This window comes from Prionailurus viverrinus, chromosome D3 (genome assembly GCF_022837055.1).
Source record: "Prionailurus viverrinus isolate Anna chromosome D3, UM_Priviv_1.0, whole genome shotgun sequence".
NCBI classification, from domain to species: Eukaryota; Metazoa; Chordata; class Mammalia; order Carnivora; family Felidae; genus Prionailurus; species Prionailurus viverrinus.
In genome coordinates this window covers 24,577,198-24,603,359 of record NC_062572.1, presented here as the reverse complement: position 1 = coordinate 24,603,359, position 26,162 = coordinate 24,577,198, and the positions used below count along the sequence as shown (strand labels likewise).

The 26,162-nt window shown below is 51.8% G+C and overlaps 1 protein-coding gene and 1 pseudogene across 6 annotated transcripts in view; both read left to right on the top strand.

Moving 5' to 3' along the window:
* Nucleotides 1-26,162, top strand: part of EMID1 (EMI domain containing 1) — a 48,629-nt gene that overhangs the window by 2,816 nt on the left and 19,651 nt on the right. For 4 of the 6 annotated variants that reach the window (XM_047828748.1, XM_047828749.1, XM_047828747.1 and 1 more), the window contains exons 2-13: nt 5,736-5,849; nt 6,343-6,446; nt 14,067-14,150; nt 15,270-15,331; nt 17,306-17,426; nt 17,629-17,679; nt 17,763-17,852; nt 18,630-18,785; nt 19,766-19,855; nt 19,996-20,048; nt 20,533-20,595; nt 20,702-20,746. In XM_047828748.1, coding sequence (XP_047684704.1) covers nt 5,736-5,849; nt 6,343-6,446; nt 14,067-14,150; nt 15,270-15,331; nt 17,306-17,426; nt 17,629-17,679; nt 17,763-17,852; nt 18,630-18,785; nt 19,766-19,855; nt 19,996-20,048; nt 20,533-20,595; nt 20,702-20,746 — 1,033 coding nt within the window. The remainder of the gene's footprint in view (nt 1-5,735; nt 5,850-6,342; nt 6,447-14,066; nt 14,151-15,269; nt 15,332-17,305; nt 17,427-17,628; nt 17,680-17,762; nt 17,853-18,629; nt 18,786-19,765; nt 19,856-19,995; nt 20,049-20,532; nt 20,596-20,701; nt 20,747-26,162) is intronic. The other 2 variants (XM_047828751.1, XM_047828750.1) reach the window with 1 other exon arrangement.
* Nucleotides 23,450-23,617, top strand: LOC125149762 (uncharacterized; annotated as a pseudogene).

Here is a 26,162-nt window from a genome sequence, read left to right as displayed (position 1 = left end):
GATTTTGGCTCAGGTCATGATCCCAGAGTCCTGAGATTGAGCTCAACCAGGAGCTCCATGCTCAGTGTGGAGCCTGCTTAGGATTCTCTTTCTCTCTCTCTTTCCCTCTGCCCCTCTCCCCTGCTCACATGCGCATGCTCTCTCTCAAAAACTAAATAAAATAAAATAAAATAGTAAAATAAAATAAATAAAATAAAATAAAATAAAATAAAATGCAGAGCCTGGCAATTCCTATCCCAAAGTCAAAGGAAGGACCTGTGGAAGGTACTGTGCTGGTGTCTCTCAGCGAAGCCACTCTACCACAGCAGTGGGGTGTGGAGCCAGTGTCACAGTTCGAGAACAATAGCTATTAGCACCGTGCTTTACAGTTTGTGTGAGAGGAGATTCTGCTGTCCTCATTTGCAGATGGACAAACAGAGGCGCAGAGAGGGTCAGGGTCCAAGGTCACTGAGTTAGGAAGCAGCAGGGCCAGGACTGGAACTTCTCCTCCAGAGCGGGGCTCTGGCTCTGATCACCCTGCCCCCACCGTGTACATCTCCTTTCTTTCCTCTCCTTTTCATAACGGCCCTTGGCCCCTGGCCCGCTTGGCTGCCTCCTGCAATTAGCCCTATCACTGTTCCGGATCGCAGCCCTGGGCCCTGCAGAGACAAAGTCCCCTGGGCCCACATGGCAGGGGGTGGAGGGCAAGTGGGGGGGCCCTGGTAGGGGTAGCTGGTGCCACACCGAGCTGGTCTGGCCTGTTTTCTCTCCTCCAGCAGCCTCTGGGGGCCCAGGAAGTGCTGAGTGGGAGCAGTGGCAAGCCCGGAAGAGAAGGGCTGCCCCCTCCCAGCTCCTGCCCTCGCCCCATCCCACAGGCTCAGCCTCACTGGGTTCTTGGGCAACTTATCACTGACCCGCATCTCAGAAAAGAACCCCCCCCCCCCCCCCCCCGCCCAGGGGTGCCTGGGTGGCTCAGTCGGTTAAGTGGCCGACTTCGGCTCCGGTCATGATCTCGCAGTCCGTGAGTTCGAGCCCCGCGTCGGACTCTGTGCCTGGAGCCTGTTTCAGATTCTGTGTCTCCCTCTCTCTGACCCTCCCCTGTTCATGCTCTGTCTCTCCCTGTCTCAAAAATAAATAAAACGTTAAAAAAATTAAAAAAAAAAAAAAAGAAAACCCCCAGGGACAGTGGGATGTAGGCAGGCTTCCAAGTACAGCGCCTATCTCTGGGAACCTGGGTCCTGGCTCCTCTGCCCAGGGCCATTGCCTGTTCTTGGTCATTCAGTCATTCAGCAAACCTCCCTGGGCACCCTCAGGCTGAGCCCCATTCTAGTGTGGCCCCTGCCAGTGCCTTCCCTCAGCATCTGCAAGGAAGGGAAAAGCTCAAGGCTGCCTTGAGTGGCTGAAGGTGACCCCTGGAGGTGCCTTACCTCTCCTGGGATCTTAGGACTGAGACCTAAAGGACAAATAGGAGTTTGCTGGAGCAGGGGGGAGTGGGTGCTTTCCAGGCAGAGGGAATTCGAATGCAAGGACAGGGCTGGCAGGCCTCACAGGGCGATGGGGAGCCTTGGTGGCTGTGGACTCACAGCAGGCAGTGGCAACATTAGGTCTGTGCTTTAGAAGGAGGTCCTGCTGCCCCTGGAAAGTAGACAGAGGGGCCAGGCCAGGACTCTTCAGAGGAACTTGGGTTTATCCTGGGAGCAGTGGGGCTGGGGTCGTCAAGGCCGGGGGAAGGGTGGGCGTGGTTATTGGTGACTCCCCGCCCCATCCCAGGGGAGTGGCCAGGGGCTGACCTTGAACCCCACATGGCCTAAGTATCCCCTCCTGTTTAGTCAGCCATCAGCTCCACATCTTTTAAGCAGGGGATTCAAGCAAACTCCAGCTCGTGGGAAATAAACGAGGGACCCACATGGGGGCAATTTTAATTAAGGAAGAAGAAAATCATTTTCACTGCCCCCTGGTATAAAGAAAGAGGGGCAGGTCAAGCAATTGTGGGCAGTCACAGGCCCACCTCCCCCAGCCCGGTCCAGGGCCTGGGCATAGAGGGAGGCGTGTGTGCACAGGGCCATTTGCCTGACAGGATGATCATTCTGTGGCTGTGTGTCCTATTGGATTTGCCTAGGTCTGACTGTGCTTGAATGTGTGTGTGTGTGTGTGTGCTTATGTGGGTCTGTGTGTGTGCACATGGGTACACGTGTGTCCAGGAGTTGTAGGCACTCATAAATACGTGCGTGTGTGTCCATGTGTGTGTGTGTCTGTGTGTGTGCTCACTGCATTGATGGATGTGCATGCCTTTGCGTGTGTGTATACAACCATACACTGGGACGGAGTCTTCATTCCTGGCGCAGGGGCCCCTCCAGTATCTGGAGCTTCTGACTGTCCTCTGCCTGGGTTGCTCCCTCCCTCCCTCCCTCCCTCCTTCCTTCAATCCCAGAGCCCTAGGGCCAGCCTGAGGAACATCACACAGGCTGCAGGGAACCCCCAGCACCCCTCAGGAAGTGCCTTCCAAAACTTGCACCCCAAGTTTTATGCATTTTTCTGGATAAGAACCACAACTGACATCACTTTCTCAAAGGGGCTTATGCCCCCCCACACACCAAACAAAACTCAAACAGCTCTAGGGACCCAGAGGATCTAAAGAGTGGGGCCTTTTTGAAGAAATGTATTTTTTTTTTTTTAACTTCTAAAATCACCCACCTGCTCATTGGGAGAAAATTTCCAGCCTGAGGTTAAGAGTGCCAACTCTAGGGTCAGATGGACCTGAATCCCAACCTTTACTGTGTTGTTCATCTTGGGTGCCTGGGGCTCATCCCAGACATGAGAGCCTCAGTCTTCCCATCTGTAAAGTGGCACTCATAGTTGGTATGTGAAAGGCTTTGGACCCAAGCTCCTGGTGTGCAGCACGCATGATCATTGAAGGCTGCTGTTACTGCAGGAGACAGAGCAGATGGAAAGCTCCTCCCTGCCCCCATGGGTGGCAATTTGATGTGAGCGTGTGATTTTTCCTAACTTTGCACACATAGCTATATATGTGCATATACATATAAATAGTCTTTGAGCTTTCTCTTTTTTATATTTCTTTAAGTTTATCTATTTTGAAAGAGAGCATGAGCTTGAGCCCGGGAGAGGCAGAGAGAAAGGCAGAGAGAGAATCCCAAGCAGGCTCCCCCACTGTCAGCACAGAGCCCAGTGTGGGGCTCGAACCCATAAACAGTGAGATCATGACCTGAGCGGAAGTCAAGAGTTGGACAGTTAACCAACTGAGCCACCCAGGCACCCCTGAGCTTTTTTTTTTTTTCATGTAATGTTTATTTATTTTTGAGAGAGAGAGAGACAGAGGGTGAGCAGGGGAGGAGCAGAGAGAGAGGGAGACACAGAACCCGCAGGCTGAGATGTCAGCACGGAGCCTGACACACTGTGAGATCATGACCTGAGCCAAAGTCAGACACTTAACCACTTAACTGACGGAGCCACCCAGGGCCCCCCACCCCCACCCTGAGCTTTCTTATTTTAATAGAAATCCAATCCTTCTCTATCCGTTGGTCTGCACTTGCGTTTCTCAATTAGCCAGACATGGTGGTCTACACGTGGAGAACTTGGGCTCTATCTCGCATCTGGTTTTCCACATCCAGTGGTCCTGTAGCTGTTTAGGCTGTTCCCAGTGTCGCGTGGTTCCCAGCAGTGCTGCCACAAGCCCCTGTCACCTCTTCCATGTGGTGTCTGGCCAAGGGCTATGGTGAGCCTCTGCCAGGTCATTGGTCTAAACAGAGCCATCCCTTCTCCCCACTGTGCCTTTGGCTAAGGCTGTTTCTTCCTTCTGGACTTATCCCAGGGTGACAAAACGGTAAAGGGACTTCCCCAGCGTCCCACAGTGAGTTAGTCGGCAGGTCCCGGCCAAGGACATTCTCTGATGGGTGACCAGGGTCGGGGGTGGGACGGCAGCTGGGAGACTGGATGTCGGTGGTGGCAGACATCTCTGTGATGGCTGAGACATTCCAGCGGCTCAGCAGCCCTCAGCCCTGCACAGGGTCACAGGCCCTGCATTTTTTGCCGGGATTGGGAAAGGAGGGACTGTTTCAGGTGACCCTTTTCAGCCAGAGCCTGTCACCCCACCAGACTTTCCTTTGTGGTCTTGAGCCTGGGGTCAGCAGGTTCCCAGGCTGGGGCCTTCACAGAACCATGGACCGTGGCTCAGGAGATGGGGAGGAGACAGGAGCTGAGATCTCTGGGATGAAGTCAGGGGCCAGGCTGGGCCATCCACATTCCTGGGTGCAAATCCGACTCTACCATGCACCAGCTCTGGTACGTGAGCAGTTGTCCTCCCCTCCCCAAGCCTCAGTTTACACCTTTGTAAAATGTAGGGAGGTGCCTTCCTGACTTACTAGGAAGATAATGTAAATACCCTTAGCATACAGTGGGTGCTCAATAAATGCAATGCAATATGTTTTTTGTTTTTTTGTTTTTTTAGAGAGAGAACACACGAGCAGGGGAGAGAGGGACAGAGGGAAAGACAGAGAGAATCCTCCCTGCTGAGTGTGGAGCCCAATGTAGGGCTCAATCCCACAACCTTGGGATCATGACCTGAGCTGAAATCAAGAGTCAGCTGCTGATGGGGCGCCTGGGTGGCGCAGTCGGTTAAGCGTCCGACTTCAGCCAGGTCACGATCTCGCGGTCCGTGAGTTCGAGCCCCGCATCGGGCTCTGGGCTGATGGCTCGGAGCCTGGAGCCTGTTTCCGATTCTGTGTCTCCCTCTCTCTCTGCCCCTCCCCCGTTCATGCTCTGTCTCTCTCTGTCCCAAAAATAAATAAACGTTGAAAAAAAAAATTAAAAAAAAAAAAAAAAGAGTCAGCTGCTGAAATGACTGAGCTACCCAGGCGCCCTGCAAAGCAATATGATTATTAATGGGCATTTGGAGAATCCAGTCCCCCATGCTTGGGACATCTGGCTATCACACAGAGGGGACACAAGGATAAGTGAGACAGGGCCTCTCTTCTGTCATGCCAGGGGAGGGACAGGGCAGACATGAATCCTCAGCCTAACTCAGCGAGACAGGTATACAAAGTGCTGCAGGGGATCCCTGGCAGGGAACCATCAATTCTGTTCAGGTAGGGGTGGAGGTGGAAAAGGACTCGGGGAGAGGTGACAGCACAGTAGGGCTTTGAAGGTCGGAGGTGCCAAGTGGAGAAGTGGGGGCAGGGTGGGCCCAGCGTGTGGCAGTGGGCCCAGGCAGTGGGCCCAGCGTGAGTGTGTGTGAAGGCCTGGAGGTGAGGGTTCACAGCAGATGTGAGCACAGGACATCTGGAGGGCGCCGAGTGAGGATGAGCACGGGAAGAACATGGCCAGGTTTCCATTTTATGACACTCTCCCTAGGGAGCAACTGAGGGGCAAGACGGGGGCTGCTGCTGTTGTCCGGGTGGGAGGCAGGAGGCCCTGGTGACCCGGATGGAGAGAAGTGATATCGAGAAAGGAGAGCGCAGGCAAGGATGCCTTGCTCCCGTCTTGTCCCCCGCAGCTCAGTCCCCACGACCTTCCGAGAGCCCCCAGCACAGCTGCCCCTCCAGAGCTATAGGAGTCACTCCTCAGCCACAGTAGCCCAGAGACTCCTGACTGGGGCCCAAAGGACTCAGAGCTCGGGGGTCTCTCTCCCTAGAGACTCAGGGCTCCTGGAAAGAACCTGGACCTCCTCACTCATCCTCCCCGGGGTCCTGGGAAGAGGCTGCGCATGGCACCTGAGCTTCCTCACTGTGGGTCTGTTTCAGGAACTGGTGCTCCTATGTGGTGACCCGTACCATCTCATGCCACGTGCAAAATGGCACCTACCTTCAGCGAGTGCTGCAGAATTGCCCCTGGCCCATGAGCTGCCCAGGGAACAGGTAAGTGAGACCATGGTGGAACAGGGGCTGGTGGCATGCTAGGTGGAGGCCAGCAGGAGCAAAGGCCTGGTTGTGACACTGCATCGAGAGTGCAGGGAAATGCAGGGGCCCCGAGGGTGGGCGGAGCAAAGGGAATTTTGGCCCCGTCCCCATCCTCAGCACCTCCCCTTAGGCTCCTGGGGCACTTGGAGGGCCTCCTGGGGGAAGGATTCCACCATTTACCCACATGCATTCACTTGGTGAAGCTTCACTGCTCGGCGGGACAGGCCAACCCAGCTTGCAGGGACTTCCTGTCCACTTAGTATCTAGATCCCCCCACCCGGGGAGTTACAAGGGATTGGAAGGGCTGAATCCCTGTGTAGAGGAGGAGAGAGGCTCCAGAGGGGCTCAGAGGTAGCAGAGGACCCTGGAGCTTATCCCCATGGACATCCAGGTCGGTGGGAAAGGTGGCAGAAAACTCTGTCTGAGTCCGGCCCCCTGGACACTCTTTCAGCTACAGAACCGTGGTGAGACCCACATACAAGGTGATGTACAAGACAGTGACCACGCGTGAGTGGAGGTGCTGCCCCGGGCACTCAGGGGTGAACTGCGAGGAAGGTAGGACTACCCCGAGGTACAGGCCAAGTGCCTTCCCTTGGGCGCGTGGGTGGGAGTAGTCAACCCTTGCTAAGTCGGTAGATGCTACAGTGGCCAGCACTGGGCACACCCAGGCCCACTAGTGAGGCATGGCTGGTATGCACACAGTCAGGGCCTGCTGTCCCATGGGTGTTGACCGCCTAACTCTCAGGACCCCTGAAGGAATTTCATACATGCTGCATAGCTCATGTCTTGAGGCACACCGTCCCAAGCCTTTCCTCCAAACTTGGGGAGAACCCGTGTGGACATTTCCATTGGATATGGTAACAGCACATGGAAGCAAAGCACCCCTTAAGTCTGTGAACTGGCCCAGTTGGGATGGTTGTATCCATCTTGTGGGTGAGGAAACTGAGGCTCAGGAAAGTGATGGGTATACAGCTCCTGAGTGGCGGTCAGGATTTGAAGGCTGGTCTGCCTGGCCTCTCCCAGGGCCTTAGAGATGGGCCACCACATGTGGAGTGTGTCGCAGGCAGAGGGAGCCCTTTCACCCCACCCCCCTTCTCTGCATGCAACACGGGTGGCTCAGGGCCCAGCACCCAGCAGTGGTACAGAGGACACAGCCCAGGCCTCCCTGCACCCTGGACACATGGTTACCTGGAGAGCCCTCTCTCAAGGGCACCTGCCTCTCTGCTAAGCAGTCTGGGTGGCTCCCACCCTCACTACCTATCTGAACTCAGCAAGAGAAGCTGTCAGAACCAGCCCAAGAAGCACGCCTGTAGGCACATCAGTGGAAAGAGGCATTCAGGGCCCCCAGAGCAGCACGTTAATGTGAGCATCAGTCACAAGATATACTCTGATTCCAGAAACACGAACGTGTGAGACATGGCCTCTGAATCAAGAGAGCGTGATGCTAACAGAAGTCACCATTCATAGGTGCTTCTTGAAAGATTTACATGCTTCGCCTCCCTGGGACCCACAAGAGTCCTGCTTCATAGGATGGGCAACAGAGGCCCAGAGAGGTGGAGTCACATGCCCAGAGTCACACAGGGTGGGGGGTAGAGCTCATGACAGAGTGGGGCAGGGAGGGGCCTGGCAGATTTCCCTGTGGGGTTGGGGAGTCTCCAGTTCTGGTAGGGGTGGCCAGAGGGAGTGGGGGAGCTGCCTGATGCCCAGCAGGGGTCCTGTACAGAGAGGCAGCTGCCGGTGCCGGTGTGAGAGGGGACATCAAGGGGAACCAGGAATGGGACCCTCCCCTCCCTGGTGGGAGGAAGAGGGGCCCAGGGGGCAGGAGGAGAGCCAAAAAGGAGGGGCTGCTGCCAAAGAGGACACAGAGTAGCTGGTTGGGGGGAAGTAAGTCCCCAGAGTGTGGGGGCCACCTGGGCCTAGCGGGCCTGAGCCAGGCAGGGCCTGCCCAGACAAAGGCCACTCTGTCAGTGGCTTCCCTCCCAAGGGCAGACCTTCCCAGGTCTGTGGGGCCATCATGGAGCCAGTGAGGGCGGAGGACAGGTGGGGGCAGTTCCCATGCCCTTGAGTCCCACAGCTGGAGGCTGTGTGTCCAGAAACCAGGATCAAGGCTAAGGTCTCTGCCAATGGCAAGGTTGGCGTGCAAGATGGGGGCTGGGCTAGGCCAACCCTGACATCTGCCATCTCCTCTTTCAGGGCCTCCAGGTCCCAGCCTGGGATGGACGTCTCCAGGGCTTCATGGGCCAGGCCAGATCTGCCACACACCAGCTGTGTGGCCTTGGGCCAGGGACTCCCCATACATTGTGCAAGTCATTGTGCAAGGGCACCGGGCAGAGGGGGCGGGGTGGGGACTGCAGTGCAGGTGGCCCGTATCTCGTGCCCATTCAAAGGGAGGAATACCTTCTCTAAAGAGCACCAAGCTGCTGTGTGCTCTTGCAGAGCCTGGGCTCTCCCACACTAAACTTCTGTGTTCTCACTTGTGAAATGGGCAGGGTACTAGAGTCTGCTTCCCAGGGATGTTTCAAGGATGAAATGAAGCCGTAAAGACCCTGCAGTGGCACGGCAGCCTGTGGTGGGCACTATGTGATAACCAGAGACAGGAAGGGCCCCTCCCACACACACACAGGCAGAGCAGACTAAAGAGATGCCCAGGCCTGGATGTTCTGGAACACTGCTCTTCTGGGGTCCTGGGAATGAGGGTGGGGAAGCATGAGGACATTGCAAGCCCAACCCAGGCCGTGCCCTTCCTCTGACAGCTTGGTTGAGGCTGAGCCCCACCCCCCCAGCAGTTTCCCTGGCTGGTAACTGCCCTCATAATCTGCCCAGCCCTGTGACATGGCCCTGGGGCCACAGAGCAGTGTCACCAGAGCAGTGTGGGGTGACATGAAGGAGGAGAGGGAGCACCCATCATTCCAGAATTCAGATCTAGATCAGCTGTGCTCTGCTGTGTGATCTGGGGCAGGTCACCCTACCTCTCTGAATCTTGTCTCTATCTGGAAGTCACCTGGGATTGAAAAGTGCCCACCTTGTACTTTATTATGAGCATCTGAGACTCATGCCTCAAACACAGTGGATATTCATAAATTTATATCTTCCTCTCCCCCTTGGCCCCTGTGCTGGGGATTCTGCGATGGCTCTCTGGGACTGTCCTCCCTCCCACCTCTGAGATTAGTTTCTCAGTCAGCTGCTCAGCAAACAGGCCTCGAGTCTGCAGGTTCTTCGTTCACTCGTAGCTCTTAGCCCTGGCTTTCTCATCTTCAGAATGGCAATGTTCACTCTGTGATGATGAGTGAGGATGTACCCTGATGTTCATGACAACCTATGAGGAAAACACTGGAATAGGCCCCGTTTTACAGATGGGGTAACTGAGGCTCAGAAGGGTATTCACCTGGACCTGGAGTCACTCAGCACGGGACCTGTCTGATCAAGCCTCTACTAATGCCTCTTGGCCTTGGGAGGTGGGACTAGATGGAGGAAGAGAGCCTGGCTGAGTCTCACCTGGCTGCCCACTCCCACTGGAAAACGTTGAGGAAGGGCCAAGGCCGGATGCACTGTGTCTGCTGGTCCTGAGCCCCTGGTGGGCTCTGCTGAGGGCAGGGCTGCTGTGGCCTCCGTGTTATTCTGCCTCTGGGAGGAGGGAATCCTTGCAGACAGATTGTTCACCCATCAGCCCCATTGTTCAGGCGATGTAAGTGAGGCTCAGAGAGGGTGTAGATCTCATCCAGGGTCACACAGCAAATAAGCTTTATAGCTGGGATTCTCAGAGCTAGGGCTCTGACCTGGGGTCTGCAGCTTCCCCCTGGCTCAGACCCTCCCGTAATAATAATGATGAGGGGAAGGAAAGCGTCCGCTGTCTTCCATGCCGGGTACCATGACTCACACCCACCGGTGTCATGCTACCTATCATGCCATGATGCAGAAGGTCCAGGTATGGAAATTGAGGCTGGGAGAGGGAAATGCCTTGCTCAAGGTCACATCCCAATTCAAAGTCCATCAGTATGACCTGGGGCCAGGATTTTTCCTCTGCAGCAGCATCAGCTGAGGATTTCCAGTAGGGGAGTATTCGGACAGTTGGGGCACCATGAGACTGGTGGAAGCCAATCTCAGCCCCAATTGCTCCCTGATAGAAAAATCAAGAAGCTCCCTCACCCTCCTCTCCCATGGGATCCCCTGCAGCTAGGTGACCTCTGTTTGCCCCTCACTGTTCCACTGTCCTTAGCACACATGTCCCTTCCCCATCTGTGGACTCCCACAGCCTTTCTATGATGGGCTACCAGAGAGGGAAGAAGTTTGCCCCAGGTCACACAGCAAAAAAGCTTAAGAACAGACCAGAGGTTCTGGCCCAGGTGTTGCCTGGGCCCTGGGCTTCTCCACCATCCAGGGCCAGGCCCTTCCTGCACCTATCTTTCCAGCCCTAACTAGATGCCAGTTACAGTGCAAAGTTTGTGCTTTACTCTGAAGATTCAGGATCCTGTGGGCTCAGTGCTGCCCGAGTCTGCCACCTGTCTACTCCACTCCTGTCTGGAAGGTCCAGCAGCCCCTATCTTCTGACTCCCTGCCTGTCCGTCCTTCACCCCTAGCTGGGTGGCTCCCCTCTCCACCTTCCTGACCACCCCAGTGATGTGCTCCAGCCTTGCCCTCACTCCATCTTACCCCTGGCCTACACTGGCCTTCTCTCCCACCCCACAGCCTGGGCAGCAGCTGTCCCCTCTGCCTGTGACCCTCCTGGAGCTGCCACCTGGCTACAGTGGCCCCCGCCTTGCCATCACTACTCGTGTCTCTCCAGTGCCTGACGTACAGTGGGTACATGGGAAATGAATGGGAACCTCCTTTTACCCTGAAGAGAGGGCCAGGCTGGACACAGACTGAGGCTTCCCAGAAGCCAGCTGGAGGGTTCTTGGAGCTCCTGGCCCCATCCCTGACCCCATCTTTGGTTCAGGCCAACAGCAGCAAATATTTACATTTGCAAAGTAAATTCCCAGGACGACACCTGGACTGAGGCTGGGGAGACTGCATCTCTGTGGCTGTGGTCACTGGACCCAGCAGACCTGTGGGTGGCTCATGAATGAGGAAGCCCCTCTGCTGGCCCCTGTCCTGGAAGAGAAAGCCAGAGATGAAGCCCAGGGACACTCGCAACTTCTCACACCCACATTCCCAGTGTAGGGTGGTGTTTGAATCCCCACATCCCTACCTCTCTGTGTGGGCAGGCGGCCTCTCCTTTCTGGGCCTCATGTTCTCATGAAGACCCAATGAGAAGGGGCTTCTTAGCTTAGTCCTAGTGGTGGGCAGGGGGAAGGGGAGCTGCTTATGGGGGCACAGGGCTTGAAACTGTACCTGATGCTGTCCTTGTGCAGATCAAGGCAGGGAGTGATGAGAGTGTCATGGGGGGAGCTTTGGTGTGTCTGGGAAGGCTTCCTGGAGGAGGTGATATAGGACTGGCAGCTGTGGGGAAGGGGGTAGGGAGGCAGTGTGTGTGGTACTGGCAGAGACCTCCCAGGTGGTGGGAAGTAGCCCACAGTCAGGTTTCCCAGAGGGAAGCTGGGGTTTGTGGTCCTGGAACCCAGCCTGGAGCCCCTGAGAGGGCAAGGTTAGGGCTGAGGGGTGGAACTTCAGGACAGACCACCAGGCTGGGATCTGGGGGACTTTCAGCCCGTTGGGGTCTGCTCCAGAGGTCCTGGCCCAACACCAGTGGGAAGGATATGATACTTTTGGATGACAGGGGACCTTGTCCCAACCCTGAGCTTTTTTCCTACTGGGATTTGCTGTGCGAAAGGGCCATTTTACAGCCTGATTTGCCCCTTAAAGTAGTTCTGTCCACTTACCAGAATTTGAAGTTTTAGGGATTGTTTTTGTGAATCCTGAACCAAACCAATATTTTCTGGGTTTGTTTTTTTTTTTTTTTTAGCAGTTTTGTTATTTCTTTAACTATCTTCTTTCTTTCCTTCCTTCCTTGCTTCCATCTTTCTTTCTTTTAAAATTTTCACTTGCCGTCACTTTGAACCAGTTACATCTATGCTGATGGTCAGACCATGTTTTCATTAGTTTTTCTAGTTCTCTCTGGCGTCCAGTGAAATGTACAAAAGCAAATTGGTTGAAAAAGAATTTCCAACCACAAGTGCATAGATTAGTAACTCAGGGAAGCCCTCATGTGACGTTAGAACATTTATGCTCATTTTCAAGACCATTGTGTCTGCCGTCCACATTATTTTGCCTTTTGTTTTGTTTGCTTTACATTCATTTTGGGCCGGTGATTCATGCATTTGTTAACAGAAGGTCTGTTGAGGCCACTGAGGCCCTACTATGCAACAGGCACTTTTCCAGGCCATTCATGGGACAGACTAGGTCCCTGCCCTGGTGGGGCTCATGTTCCAGCCAGTGGGGTGGATGACTGGCCGTGAACTGGGGAACTGACACAGTACATGTTAGAGGGTGGGAATGCCATGAAAAAAAGGGGGAAACAGCAGGGTAAGTGAGGAGGCCGGGCCAGGCAGATGCTCTGCCAGACTTCATCCCAGAGAAAACCCAAACTTCCATGAGGTTGGAGAGACAGCAGCTTCCTTTGGTTGAATTCCTGAAAAGAGTAACAAAATGGCCTTTTACATCTTCACCTGGGAGCAAAGAGGACGAGGAAGGCTTGGCGAGCCCATTCTCCTCCAGAGCCAGCATTCCTACAGGTGCCAGGCCTCCCTGCCTCCACCCAGTGGGCTGACTCGAGGTAACAGGTGGCCCAGAGGTCGAGCCCTGGAGTTAGGCTAACCTGAGTTCAAGTCCAGGCTCCAGCCATCTTGGTTTCCCTCCAGAGAGATACTCATATTCACTCGTCCATTCATCTGAGCACAGGGGACAGAGGAGCTCTGTGCCTCAGTTTCCCATATGTAAAGTGGAGGTGGTACTAGCTATCCATTTATAGGGTTCCATGAGGATAATGAGTTAAAAATGTGTATGTGAAGTGCTTACTAGAATGTGCCAGGCCCAGAGTAAGTGCTAGCTGTTAAGTGTTAGCTGTTACAACCTACCATGTGAGATTGAGCTGGGGTGTGTAGAACACTTAGCATTGGCCTTGGCTCACATGGCATTCCCCCCACCTTGCCCCGATCCCTGCCCCCAGTCCTGGGCTGCCAGCCCACCTTCCTCTGTCCTGGGCCAGATTTATTCCCTGCGATGGGGCAAGTCCCAGGTCCCCAGGGAGGGTGAGCGGGAGATGCAAGGCCAGTCTGAGCAGAGGCCCCATAGTGGAGCAGGGTCTGGCCGCCTCCCTGCTGGGGGCTGGCCAGAGACACCCGTCTGGTTTGAGTTCCCGGCGCCGCACTCCCTGCACCAACCCGCAGCCTGGCTCAGAGCTGCCAGGTTTGTGCCTTATTTGGGTCTTTTCTCCCCGCCCCCCCCCCAACCAGATGGCACTCTGTGGCCTTAAAAGGCAGGCCTGGGGGGCGGTGGGGGGGGGGGCAGAGAAGGGCAGTTGCTACTGCTGGCTCCAGAGCCCCTCCAGCTGTACCCCTGCCCCTGGCTCGGCCAGCCCATCCCTCTGGCTGTGGGGAAAACCAGGCCCCCAGAGCCAGACCAGCCAGGGTGGCCACTCTTCATAGGGGTGGTGGCAGAGTAGAGCACAGCCCCCCTTGCCCTTCCCAGGCAGCCAGCCTCCCTCTGGTTTTCATTTAAAACCAGGGCGGGTTCCACTTCAGTGTCTTCTTACCAATTGGGGCAGGGAGAAGGGGGACAGCCATGTCCCAGCTGCCTGCTGTGTGCCTATGTGTGCCCAGGGGGCCCTTTGTATACATTGCCTTCCTCAGGATCACACCAGCCTGGGGGGCGTAGTAGCCTTATGACTCCACTTTACAGGTGGGAATATAGGTGGGTCCAGAGAGGACAAGTCATACAGGTCAGCAAGTAGCAGGGCTGGGACCCAACCTTGCATCTGTTACCTCTAAGCTCTTAACCCATGCAGCTTGCTGGGGTCATTGGCCCCTACCTGCTGCCAGCCCGCTCCCTAGTCCCATCAAGTTCGCAGTCTTGTTCCAGTTCATCCCAGCTCTTGCTGTGTGACCCAGGAAAACTGTCCCACCTCTCTGGGCCTCTGTCTCCCTCTTCACCAGGAGGGGTAGGGATCCTGGTCGGGGCCACAGTGGCACATGGGGAATAGTGCAGGCCAGCGGGGCTCTCATCAGTATCATCCCTCAGTTTCAGGTTCCGCTGGCTTCTTGGAGCCTGGCTGGTCAGGCAACACCATGCGACGGATGGCACTTAGGCCCACAGCCTTCTCAGGTGGGTCCTGGGGCAGCTGCTTGGGGTCCCCCTGGTTTAGGAGAGGCCGGACGGGGGCACAGGCAATGTGGTGATGATCCTAAAGCCAGCTGAGTCCAGCAATGGAGGGTCAGGGAGAGCGCCCACCCTTGCCCACCCCAGCCTGGAAAGAAAAGTGGGGGTGGAGAGAAAGGGCCTAGAAGGAGTCTGACCTGGGCCCAGCACCCCAAGACCCATGACCCCCAAACTCTTTTTTGTGTGTGTGTGATCCCCAGACTCTTGCAGACGTGGGCCCAAGCCGCCAGTCCTCTTTTTATTTAAACTATGCTTTTCTCCGCATCTGCAATGAGTGAGGCACTGCGCCAGGTGCTTTCCATTGTCAACCCATTTCAATCTCACAGCCCCAGGAAGGCATCATTGTCCCCATTCTAAAGAGGAGGAAGCTGAGGGTCAGAGAGGAGATGCGCCCTTCCCAAGGCCCCATAACCAGGAAGGGGCAGCTCTGGGACTCGACCCCAGACTTTGTGCTTGTCAAGAACTCACTGCACCCTTGCTCTGAACTCAGTGCCCTCAGATGTGAACTGGGGTGACACTAGTCGTAACACATGGGATCCTGGCGTGGACTGGAGAGATGAGCCCTTAAAGCACTAGTCCCCGTGCACCGCAGCTGGCAAGTTCTGGAATGGGCCAGAGAGCTGCTATCGATAACTTAGGGGTATCCCTGGGGAGGCCCGAGGAGCTGGACGGTGGTTGCGGAGGCAGAATCAGAGGGTAGCGCCTCTGAGCCAGCTCAGTCCAGGTTGTGATGTGTCAGTCCCCAAAGCTGGCAAGCCCAGGCCAGCCCTGCCCAAGGGGAAGCAACAGGATTTCCTGCCCTGGCTTCCAGGGAAGGAGTCATCTTAGATGTAAAGGTTGCAGGAGGTGGGTCCCTGATTCTGCTCTGGAGGATCTGGAGCCAAAGGAAACCCTCAGGACATGGCCTACCTTGAACAGGCTGTAGCCCCTTCTCCTGCACTGAGCTATCTCATGGTTTGGGGTCATCAGGTGTCCCATTGCCTCCATCCTGCCCCCAGGCGTTGAGGGGCTCCATGGGGAACCTGTGGCGCCTGGCCCCAGCCCCAGCCTCATCCCTCCCTGCAGGTTGCCTCAACTGCAGCAAAGTATCAGAGCTGACCGAGCGGCTGAAGGTGCTGGAAGCCAAGGTGGGTGAGCAGCTGCCCTTCCCCTGGCCTCCCCACCCCCTCCCTGCACCCCTACGCCCCATCCACTCATGATTCCCATTGCATCTCTGAGCTGAGCTTCAACACCCAAGAGCATGTGACCTCCCTACCAGGCACCCACCACCCTCCAGAACAAGCTGGCTTCCCCTCTGTGCCCTTCCCCAGGAAGCCTGCTCACAGTCAGATCGCCTGGCCTGCTCTTCCTCCGGGAGGCCTACGAAGCTCCCTGTGCACCCCCATCTCCATGCCAGCCAGATATTTGTAGACCCCACCCCCCCAGAGCCCGTGGCTGAGTCTCTTATTTGCCCTGTCGCCTTTGCCTTTTATTCCCCTCCACCACCATAATACTATCTTCCCAGTTTCCAAAGCAAAACATCTGCACATCCCAAATTATCTCAAGATACAAAGGTTTCAGCAATTAAAAAGCAAGACATTCTAAGTTTAGAAACATGAATAGCTCAGAACTGTGAAAAACCTACCAGAAAACCATCTGCAGCAGTCACCTATGCCCCGAGAGAGAGCAACGGTCAATATTTAAGCATCTTTTCTTCCAGATTTTCTTTTCTTTTTTTTAAGTTTACTTACTTATTTTGAGAGAGAAAGAGAGAGAGCGCGCACAAGCATGAGGGGGCAGAGAGAGAGAATCCTAAGCAGGCTCTGCACTGTCAGCAGGGCTCAATCCCACGGACCATGAAATCATGACCTGAGCAGAAATCGAGAGTCAGACGCTTAACCAACTGAGCCACCCAGGAGCACCCCCCCCCCCCAGATTTTCTAAGCACACGTAAAGACATACATGTTTTGTCTGCATATCCTTTCCTCCATCATTCTCTCCTTGGGAATTTATCTTAAGGAGAGTAGATAGATGCAAAGGTGGTTACCAAAATGTTAATGATTAATAGGGAAGAGGCGCCTGGGTGGCTCAGTTGGTTAAGCATCTGACTTCGGCTCCGGTCATGATCTCATAGTTTGTGAATTCGAGCCCCCGCAGTGGGCTCTGTGTGGACAGCTCAGAACCTGGAGCCTGCTTCAGATTCTGTGTCTCCCTTTCTCTCTGCTCCTCCCCGACTTGCACTCTGTCTCTCAAAAAAATAAATAAATAAAAATTTAAAAAATAATAATAATGAATAGGGAAAATTGAAAACCAGATGGCGGAGGGAGTGGTTGCATAATTAGCATAATACCAGACAGCCGTTCACAACACCTCCGTTTTGTAACATGAAAAGATGCCCCTGAGGTATCAAGGGGGAAAAGGAAGTTTCTGAACAGCATGTGCTAGAACCCCTGCTAGGAAGTGTGGGAGCTCCGGGAACCCCACACTGCTCCCCAGGCTTCCTCCCAGGAGGAGCCGGCATGAGGGGCTCAGTCTCAGGTCTGGGGTGTGGTTCTTAGTTCTGGGTCTGTCTGGGAGTTTCAGCTTTTCTCTGGACAGGACCACACGACCCCCGCCCCCTGGTCAGTGGGCATTCTGGCCCCTCTTTAATCCCAGGTCAGAGGCTCAGCGGACACCACTGACTTTCAGAGGCTCCCCACACTGGGTCCCAAAGTGGTTTTGTATACACCTCAGGGCCTCTATTTCATGTCAGACCTTCCCAAACTTCCCTCAAAATTTAGTAAAAATCCTCCCAGCCTGTAGTACTTGAATAGACCAAGAGGAGTTTCATGTTATTTATGCGGCTCAGCATAGGAAAGACCCTGTGGCCCAGCAAACATGGCGACACAGAACTCCACTTGGGTGGCAGTGACGGTGTATGATGGCTTTTTTACGGTGACGAATTGTGTAGTTTGAAAACCACAGTCACTTCTGATGAAGTTCTGAGCCTCTGGGAGGTGGGTCTCCACTCCAAGCTGGGCTATGCTGGCTGCATGGGCCTCCTGCCCCCAACACGGGGGCCCCTCTGCTGACCTGCCCCTGTTGAGACCCTGGTACCTACCTGTCTTTTTCTTCCTCCGCAGGTGGCGGTGCTAACTGTCACTGAGCGGGCAGTGCTCCCGACCCCAGCGGCACCCGGGGACCCTGTCCCACTCTGGGGCTCCCCAGCTGCCCGGGGTAGCCCGGGAGATGGAAGCCTCCAAGGTGAGTGGGTCAGTAGGGGCAGTGTGTTGGGAATGAATCAGGGGAGTGAGACTCCAGTCCCCGCCCTGCTGCTGACTCCCAGCTTGACCCCTTTCTGGGCCTGAGGGGATGGGGCGCAGCACCCCAGTAGCCCCTGTCGTACACACTGGAGCTGGAGGCAGGGACCCTGGATGACACTGACCCCTGTCTACCCCTGCCCCAGGGCTACCAGGAGCCAGAGAGAACGTGAGGGCCCCGCTGCTCCCTCGAGAGGGTAGGTGCTGACTGGGGGACGAGGGCCAGTGTCAGGGCAAGAGCAAAGTTGGAGCTACCAAGCTGATGAACTTTCTCCCCCAGATCGAGTTGGTGGCCAGGGGCTTCCTGGGCCCACTGGCCCCAAGGGAGACACTGGCAGCCGGGGCCCAACGGGGATGAGAGGCCCACCAGGTGAGTGCCCACAGCACTGCCCCTACCCCCAGCTTCCCAGGTCAGCCCTGTCAGGTGAACCCTTACTTGGCCAGAGGTAGCCTGGGCCCCTTCCACCCACGTGTCTCTCAGTTCATCACCCCTCCACTCACACCTGGGCTCCCCAAAACCCTCTTTTGCATTCTCTGGACCCATGTGTCCTGGGCACCTACCACAGCAGGCTCTGAGCTGGGTACTTGGTGGGGTCAGACCTGTCTATACCCTTCTGATGCTTCCAGACCAGCTGGGAGGAGGAGAGGCAGGCAGAGGAGAAATAGCAGTGTCCCCCACCATGTGACCAAGGTTGTTCTGGGGGAAGTTGTAGGTATGGAAACCCCAAGGAAGGAAGCCTAGACCCAGCCTGGATGGGGTGGGGCATGAGAAGGGCTTCCTGGGGAGTGACATCATAGCTGAGGCCTAAAGGATGACTTGGAGGGGACACCAGGCAGAGCAAAGGGAGGACTGATGGAGGGAACAACTCATTCAAAAGTCTGGAAGGGAGAGAAGAGAACATTCTGGAAATCAACATTTCCTAAGAACCTGCTGTATACCAAGTGTCCATTGTCCTAAAGCCCCTGAAGAGGGCTGTGTTCATCCCCTTAATAGATGGCCAGGGAGGTCAGGGCCAGGACCGGCCTGGGCTTGTGGCCTCCGCAGCCATCGTGTACCCACTCCCCCAGGCTGCCTTGTTCCGCCCCCTTGCAGCCACCCTGGACCTCCCTGCCTCATACACCCAACAACTCCCTGGTTCCATTGTAGGTCCTCAGGGCCCCCCAGGAAGCCCTGGCCAGGCTGGAGCTGTGGGCACTCCTGGAGAGAGGGGACCTCCAGGTCCACCAGGGCCTCCTGGCCCCCCTGGGCCCCCTGGCCCCCCAGTCCCTGTTGGACCACCCCATGCCTGGAACCCCCAATATGGTAAGTCCCTTGGGGTCATGACAGATAATGGTGGGAGTGGGGGCAGGGCTGGCATAATGATCATCCCATTGTCACTGCCATCTACCAGGTACCTTCTGTATACTAGGCTTGCCCTTGGTCAGCTATGTGTCACCCAGTCCTCCCATAGTGCCATTGTCCTCTTCTGTTCTCCGATGAGGAAGACTGAGGGCCAGAGAGGAGCGATTACATAACCAGAACATGAGAGACCAGCTTCAAACCCAGGCGTCCTCCGGAGCCTGTGCTTAGAATTACCAGCATCCGGCCCTCCTGCCAAGTCTTGGAGCTGGCGGTGATCCAGCCCTCAGAGCGCTGGAGAGCCCCAGGCCTGATGGCAGGAAATGAGTTCTGTGCTCCCTGACCCTGTGCTCAGAGAGCCTCCTCCACCCATCTGGACCCAGACATGTATCCTTGACCTCCTCCCCAGGCTGACCTACGTGTGTGCCGCCAGTGGTCAGAAGCTAGGAGTACCAGGTTCAATCATACCTGTGCTGTATCTTTGATGTATGACTGGGCGCCATTCATTCCATCTCACCACTCCTCCCTCTCCAAGCCTCAGTTTTCTCATCTGTACAATGGGGAGAGTGACTGCACAGTTCTCCCAGAGCTCCATGACCCCCATGCACAGAAGCCTAGCACAAAGTAGATGGTCAATAAATAGTAGCTGTTATTACTATTCCCATTTGACGTGTGGCAGTATAGGCTCAGCAAGGTGGAGGGTCTTGCTGAATGTCACTAGCCAGAGTGCGGTAAGGTTAGAACCCAGGCCTCCCTGCTTCCTGGTCCCATATGACCAGCACTCTCCACACTCCTCACCCTTGGAGCAGGTGTCCAATGGCCCCGCCCACACTATAGGTTGTCCCACAGGGTAGTCAAAGCTGGCTTGGCAGAGGTATGGCAGGTAAAGACTGACTGCCCTATCCCTGCCCAGTCCTGCTCACTCACCATCTTTCCTCCCCCAGGGGACCCATTACTGTCCAACACCTTCACTGAGACCAGCAGCCACTGGCCCCAGGGACCAGTCGGACTCCCAGGCCCCCCAGGGCCAATGGGTAAGTTGAGTCCAGGCCCAATGTAAGGGGTGGGGTCAGATGATGGCAGAGTGGCTAGGGCTGTGGCCATCAGGAGGGAGTGGATAGTAGACTTACTGGTATTGTACTCTGAGTCCTGAGGATGTCGTGTCTTACTCCAGGTCCCCCTGGACTTCCTGGTCCCATGGGCATTCCTGGGAGTCCTGGACACATGGTGAGTAATTCTCCAAGTGGTCCCACTCATCTGTCCATCCATCTACCCACCCACTGTCAGTCCACATATTCATCCATTCACCCATCTACCATTCATTCATTTGTTCATTCATTCAAGCATTTATTGAGCACTTAATATGCAAACTACTTTCAGTAAATCTTTTTATTCAGTCATTCAGTCCATGTAAGGAAGAGCAGCACATACAGCCAAGAATGATAGAGGTTCTTTTTTTTTTTTTTTTAAAGGGCTGCCACCAGCACATGGCAACTTGCAGATCAGGGGTAGGGACTCTCTGACTCCAGGGCCATAACTCTAAACCCTGAGATGTATAAACTGCCAGCTGTATGCCAGGCACTGGGAGTGTGGTAAAGAACCCAGAGGTCCAGGCCAAACTGGGACTCCCTCCTTGACCCCTGTGCCCCCCAAGTCCTTGCCCACCCAACCCTGCCTCAGTACAAAGCTGAGGCCCTGTCTTGTTGCTCAGGGACCCCCAGGCCCCACTGGACCCAAAGGAATCTCCGGCCACCCAGGAGAGAAGGGAGAGAGAGTGAGTACTGAGGCAGCCCCTGGTGGAGGATTCTGGGGAATCCTGGGATCCCTGGGTCACACCCACTCCAATAGCTGACTCTATACCTCTCCTCCCTCCCACACAGGGACTGCGTGGAGAACCTGGCCCCCAAGGCTCCATGGGGCAGCGGGTGAGTGATGCTGCCCACCCTGCAGCACCCCCTCCAGGATCCCACAGGCTCAGACCCCTGCTCTGGCTCTACACAATGAGACCAGAGCTCCTGACCCCCTTCCTCTCCAGGGCATGATCCATCCCTCTCTTTCCTTATCTCTGGGTCCTGTCAGCCTCTTAGTATCAGGCCATATACCTCTCCTTCACTTGGGCTCTGTGTCCCTGTAGATTTTCTCTATCTCTTTCTTTCCTCTGTGTCTCTGACACTCTATATTTCTTTCACTCTCCATCTTTCCAACTATGATTGTTGATTTGTCTGTTTCTCCCTTTAGTTTGGTCAACTTTTGCTTTGTGTGTTTTGAAGTTTTGTTATTAGGTGCATACATGTTCAGAATTTTAATGTCTATGAAATGAATATTTTTCTCTCTGGGGATACTCCTTGTTCTACATTCTACTTTTTTTAATTAAAAAAAATTTTTTTTACTGTTTATTTATTTTTGAAGAAGAGAGAGACAGAGTGTGAACAGGGGAGGAGCAGAGACAAAGGGGGACACAGAATCCAGGTTCTGAGCTGTCAGTACAGAGCCCGATGTGGGGCTCAAACTCACAAACCATGAGATCATGACCTGAGCCAAAGTCAGACATTTAACTGACAGCCACCCAGTCACCCCAATTCTACCTTTTTTTAAATAAAGTTTTTTTATTGACTTTTTTGTAGAGAGAGAGTGCATGTACACATTGGGGGGAGAGGTAGAGGGAGGGAGAGAGAAAGAGAGAAAAAAAAAAGTCTTAAGCAGGCTCCTGGCTCAGTGCAGAGCCCAACAGAGGGCTTAATCTCATAACCCTGAGATCATGACCTGAGCCAAAATCAAGTTGGATGCTTAACTGACTGAGCCACCTAGGTGCCCCAATAAAGTTTCTTATTTATTTAAGTAATTTCTGCACTCAAAGTAGGGCTCAGACTCACAACCCCAAGATCAGGAGCCTCATACTCTTCAGACTGAGCCAACAAGGGTATCCTCTGCATTCTACTTTGATACTAAAACACACCAGCTTTCTTACACTTAGTGTTTGAATGGTATATCTTTTTCAATACTTTTGCTTTCAACTTTTTCTATTTAAAGTATACCTCCGGTAAACGGCATATAGTTAGGTCTCTCTTTTTTCTTAACTGCCTTGACTGTGGAGTTCATTTACATTTATTAATACGGTACCATTTACGTCAACCAGCTTGCTATTTGTGTTCTATTTACTCCATCTCTTCTTTATTTTTTCCCCCTTTATTCTGCTTTCTTTTGGATTGAGTACTGTTTACTCCATTTTATCTCTGCCAATGACTTTGTGTTATTTTTTCACAGTTGTTTTAAGGATAAAAAATACATCCTTGACTTACCACAATTAACTTGAATTAATATTATACCACTCCACGTCTGAATAGGAATGTTACAACTGTATAATTTGCCTCCTTCTGACCTTGTGCTATGACTGCCATATATTTCACTTCTGCATTTGTTATAAACCCCACAATACATTGTTGTTATTGCTTTAAACAGTTGACTTTGAAAGAAGTTAAGAAAACAAAGAAAAATTGTCTTTTACATCTATTGATATATTTATCATTTCTAATGATTTCCTGTAGCTCCAGATTCCATCTGGTATCGTTTGTCTTCAGCCTAAAGAAAGAATGCCCTTTAGCTCTGCTTGTATGAGTCTGCTGGCAACAAATCCTCACCGCTTCTGTCCAAAACTGTCTTTATTTTACCTTAATTTTTGAAAGATATTTTAAATTGGATATAAAATGATAGCTTGGCAGTTTTCCTTCCTTTTAGCACTTTAAAGATGTTGTTCCATGGTCTTCTGGCTGAGAAAATTAGCATTTCTCATGAGAAATTGGCTGTGGTTCTTGTTGTTTTCCTTGTACATATCTTTTTGCTCTGGCTTTTAAGATTTTCTCTTTAGGGGCGCCTGGGTGGCTTAGTTGGTTGAGCATCCGACTTCAGCTCAGGTCATGATCTCACGGTTCGTGAGTTCAAGCCCAGCGTCGGGCTCTGTGCTAACAGCCCAGAGCCTGGAGCCTGCTTTGGAGTCTGTGTCTCCCTGTCTGTCTCTGCCCCTCCCCCACTCGTGGTTTGTCCCTCTCTGTCTCTCAAAAATGAATAAACGTTAAAAAAATTTTTTAATAAAATTTTTTTAAAAATTAAAATAAGATTTTCTCTTTACCCTTGGTTTTCAACAGGTTGATAATGATGTGGTTGGGATGATTTTATGTTTATCCTGCTTTGGGTTTGCTAAGATTCCTAAATCTGTAAGGATTTTTATTTTTGTTAGTTTTTTTTGTTGTTGTTTAATTAATGAAATTATTTCTTAGAGCATTTTGAGGGGGGGGGTGGGGTTCACAGTAAAATTGAGCAGAAAGTATAGAGAATTCTTATATACTCCCTGTCCTCACATATACACAGTCTCCCCCCACTATCAACATCTCGAATACAGTGGGACATTTGGTACAATCGAACCCACATTGACACATTATTATCATCCTGAATCCACAGTTTACATTAAGGCTCCCTCATGGTGTTGTACATTCTACAGTATCAATGGATGTATACTGTTAGTATCTACCATTGTAGCATCATGTAGAATAGTTCACTGACCTAAAAATCCTTGGTGCTCTGCCCATTCATCCCTTTTTCCTCACTAATATGCATTTAAGTTTCCTCCATATATCGCTTCTCGGCCTTTTGGCTAAGATCAAGTGTAGTTTCCTCCATATCTTTTCATGGTTTGATAACTCATTTCTTTTTAGCTGTAAATAATTTTCCATTGTATATACTACAGTTTATTTATCCATTCACCTACTGAAAGACACCTTTCCGAGTTTGGGCAATTATGAATAAATATCCACATGCAGGTTTTTGTGTGGACGTAAGTTTCCAGTTCATTTGGGTAAATGACATTGAGTGCAATCACTGGATCATATAGTATGTTTGGTTTTGTAAGAAACGTTTTTGTAAGGGGCATCTTGGTGGCTCAATCGGTTAAACGTCCAACATCTATCAGGTCATGATCTCATGGATCGTGAGTTCAAGCCCTGTGTCAGGCTCTTTGCTGCCAGTGCGGAGCCCACTTCGGATCCTCTGTCCCCCTCTCTCTCTGCCCCTCCCCTAATGATTCTCTTTCTCTTTCTCTCTCTCTCTCTCAAAATAAATAAACTTTTAAAAAAAGCTTTTTAAATAAGAAACACACCTTTTGTGTGTGTGTATGTGTGGTGAGAACACTGAAGATCTCTCTTAACAAATTTCAGTTATACAATGTAGTATTATTAACTCTAGTCACCATACTAAATATTAGATCCAAAGAACTCGGCCATGCTATAACTGAAAATTGATATTCTTTTATCAACCTTCCCCATTTCCCATCCCCTGCCCCAGGCCCTGGGATCCACCATTCTACTCTGTTTCTCTGAGTTCAACTTTTTTTTTCTTAAAATCCACATATCCTTCTTATCATTAAGATTCCATCTTTTTTAAGGATGAATAATGTTCCATTATATATACACACACACATATACATACATACCACATTGTGCTTATCCATTCATCCATATCTTGGCTTTTGTGAATGATGCTGCAGTGAATATGAGAATGCAGATATTTCTTCAAGATAGTGATTTTTGTTTTCTTTGGATAAATACCCGGAAGTGGGACTGCTGGATTGTATGGCAATTCTATTCTTAATTTCTTGAGGAACCTCCATTCTGTTTTCCATAATGGCTGTATTAATTTACATTCCCACCAACAATGCACAAGGGTTCCCTTTTTTTTTCACATCCACACCATTTTTTTATCTCTCTCTCTCTCTCTCTCTCTCTCTCTCTCTCTCTCTCTGATAATAGACATCCTAACAGGTGTGAGGTAATATCTAAAATTGTGGTTATGATTTGCATGTCCCTAATAATTAGTAATCTTGAACATCTTCTTACATACCTATTTGCCATTCGTATATCTTCTTTGGGAAGATGTCTGTTCAGGTCCTTGCCTGTTTTTAATTGAGTTATTTGTTGGATTGGGTTTTTTCCACTTGAGTTGTATAAATTCCTTATATGTTTTGGATATCAACTCTTGTTGGATAGGTGGTTTGCAAATATTTTCCCCCGTTCCATAGATTGCCTTTTTTTTCCTTCCCTTTTTTTTTTTTTTTTTTTTTTTGAAAGTGAGCAAGCAAGTGGGAGAGAGAGGGAGAGGGCGCCCAATGATGCATGGCTCCATCCCATGACCCTGCATCATGACCTGAGCCAAAATCAAGAGTCCAACGCTCAATTCACTGAGCCACCCAGGCACCTCTGTGCAAAAAATTGTTAAATTAGTTTTTCTTATTGTTGAGCTTTAAGAGTTCTTTGTGTATTTTGGATAATAGTCCTTTATCAGGTGTGTCTTTTGCAAATATTTTCTCCCAGTGTGTGACTTCTCTTACTCTCTTGACATTATCTTTTGCAGAGCAGAAGTTTTTAATTTCAATGAATTCCAGCTTATCAGTGATTTCTTTCATGGATTGTGCTTTTGGTATTGTTTCAAAAAGTCATCATGAAACCCAAAGTCATCTAAGTTTTCTCCTACATTACCTTCTAGAAATTCTATGGTTTGCTTTTTGCACTTAGATTTGTGATCCATTTTGAGTTAATTTCTGTGAAGGGTATGAGGTCTGTGTCTAGATTAATTTTTTTTAATTTTTTAAAGTTTTTTTAAAATTTATTTTGAGAGAGAGAGAGCATGCATGCATGGGAGGGGCAGAGAGAGAGAGGGAGGGAGAGAGAATCCCAAGCAGGCTCCACACTGTCAGTGTGGAGCCTGATGCGGGACTTGAACTCACACACCATGAGAGTTCAACCATGACCTGAGCTGAAATCACGAGTCAAACACTTAACTGACTGAGCCACCCAGGCATCCCTAGATTATTACTTTTTTTTGCCTGTAAGTGTCCAGTTGTTCCAGCATCATTTTTGAAAAAGATTATCTTTGCTCCACTGCATTGTCTTCATTTCTTTGTTGAAGATCAGTTAACTATATTTATATATCTGGGCTCTCTGTTCTATTGCATTTATCTGTCTATTCTTTAGCCAATTGCACAATGTCTTGATTACTGTAGCTTTATAGTAAGTCTTGAAGTAGGGTAGTGTTAGTCCTCGGACTTTGTTCTTCTCCTTCAATATTGAGTTGGCTATTCTGACTCTTTTTCTTCTCCATATAAACTTTAGAGTTAGCTGATCAATATCCACAAAATAACTTGCTAGAATTTTTATTGGAATTCCATTAAATCTATAGATCGAGTTGGGATGAATGACATCTCGAAAATATGGAGTCTACCCATCCATCCATATTTATTTAGTTCTTTGCTATCCTTCATCAGAGTTTGGTGATTCTCTTCATATAGATCTTGTA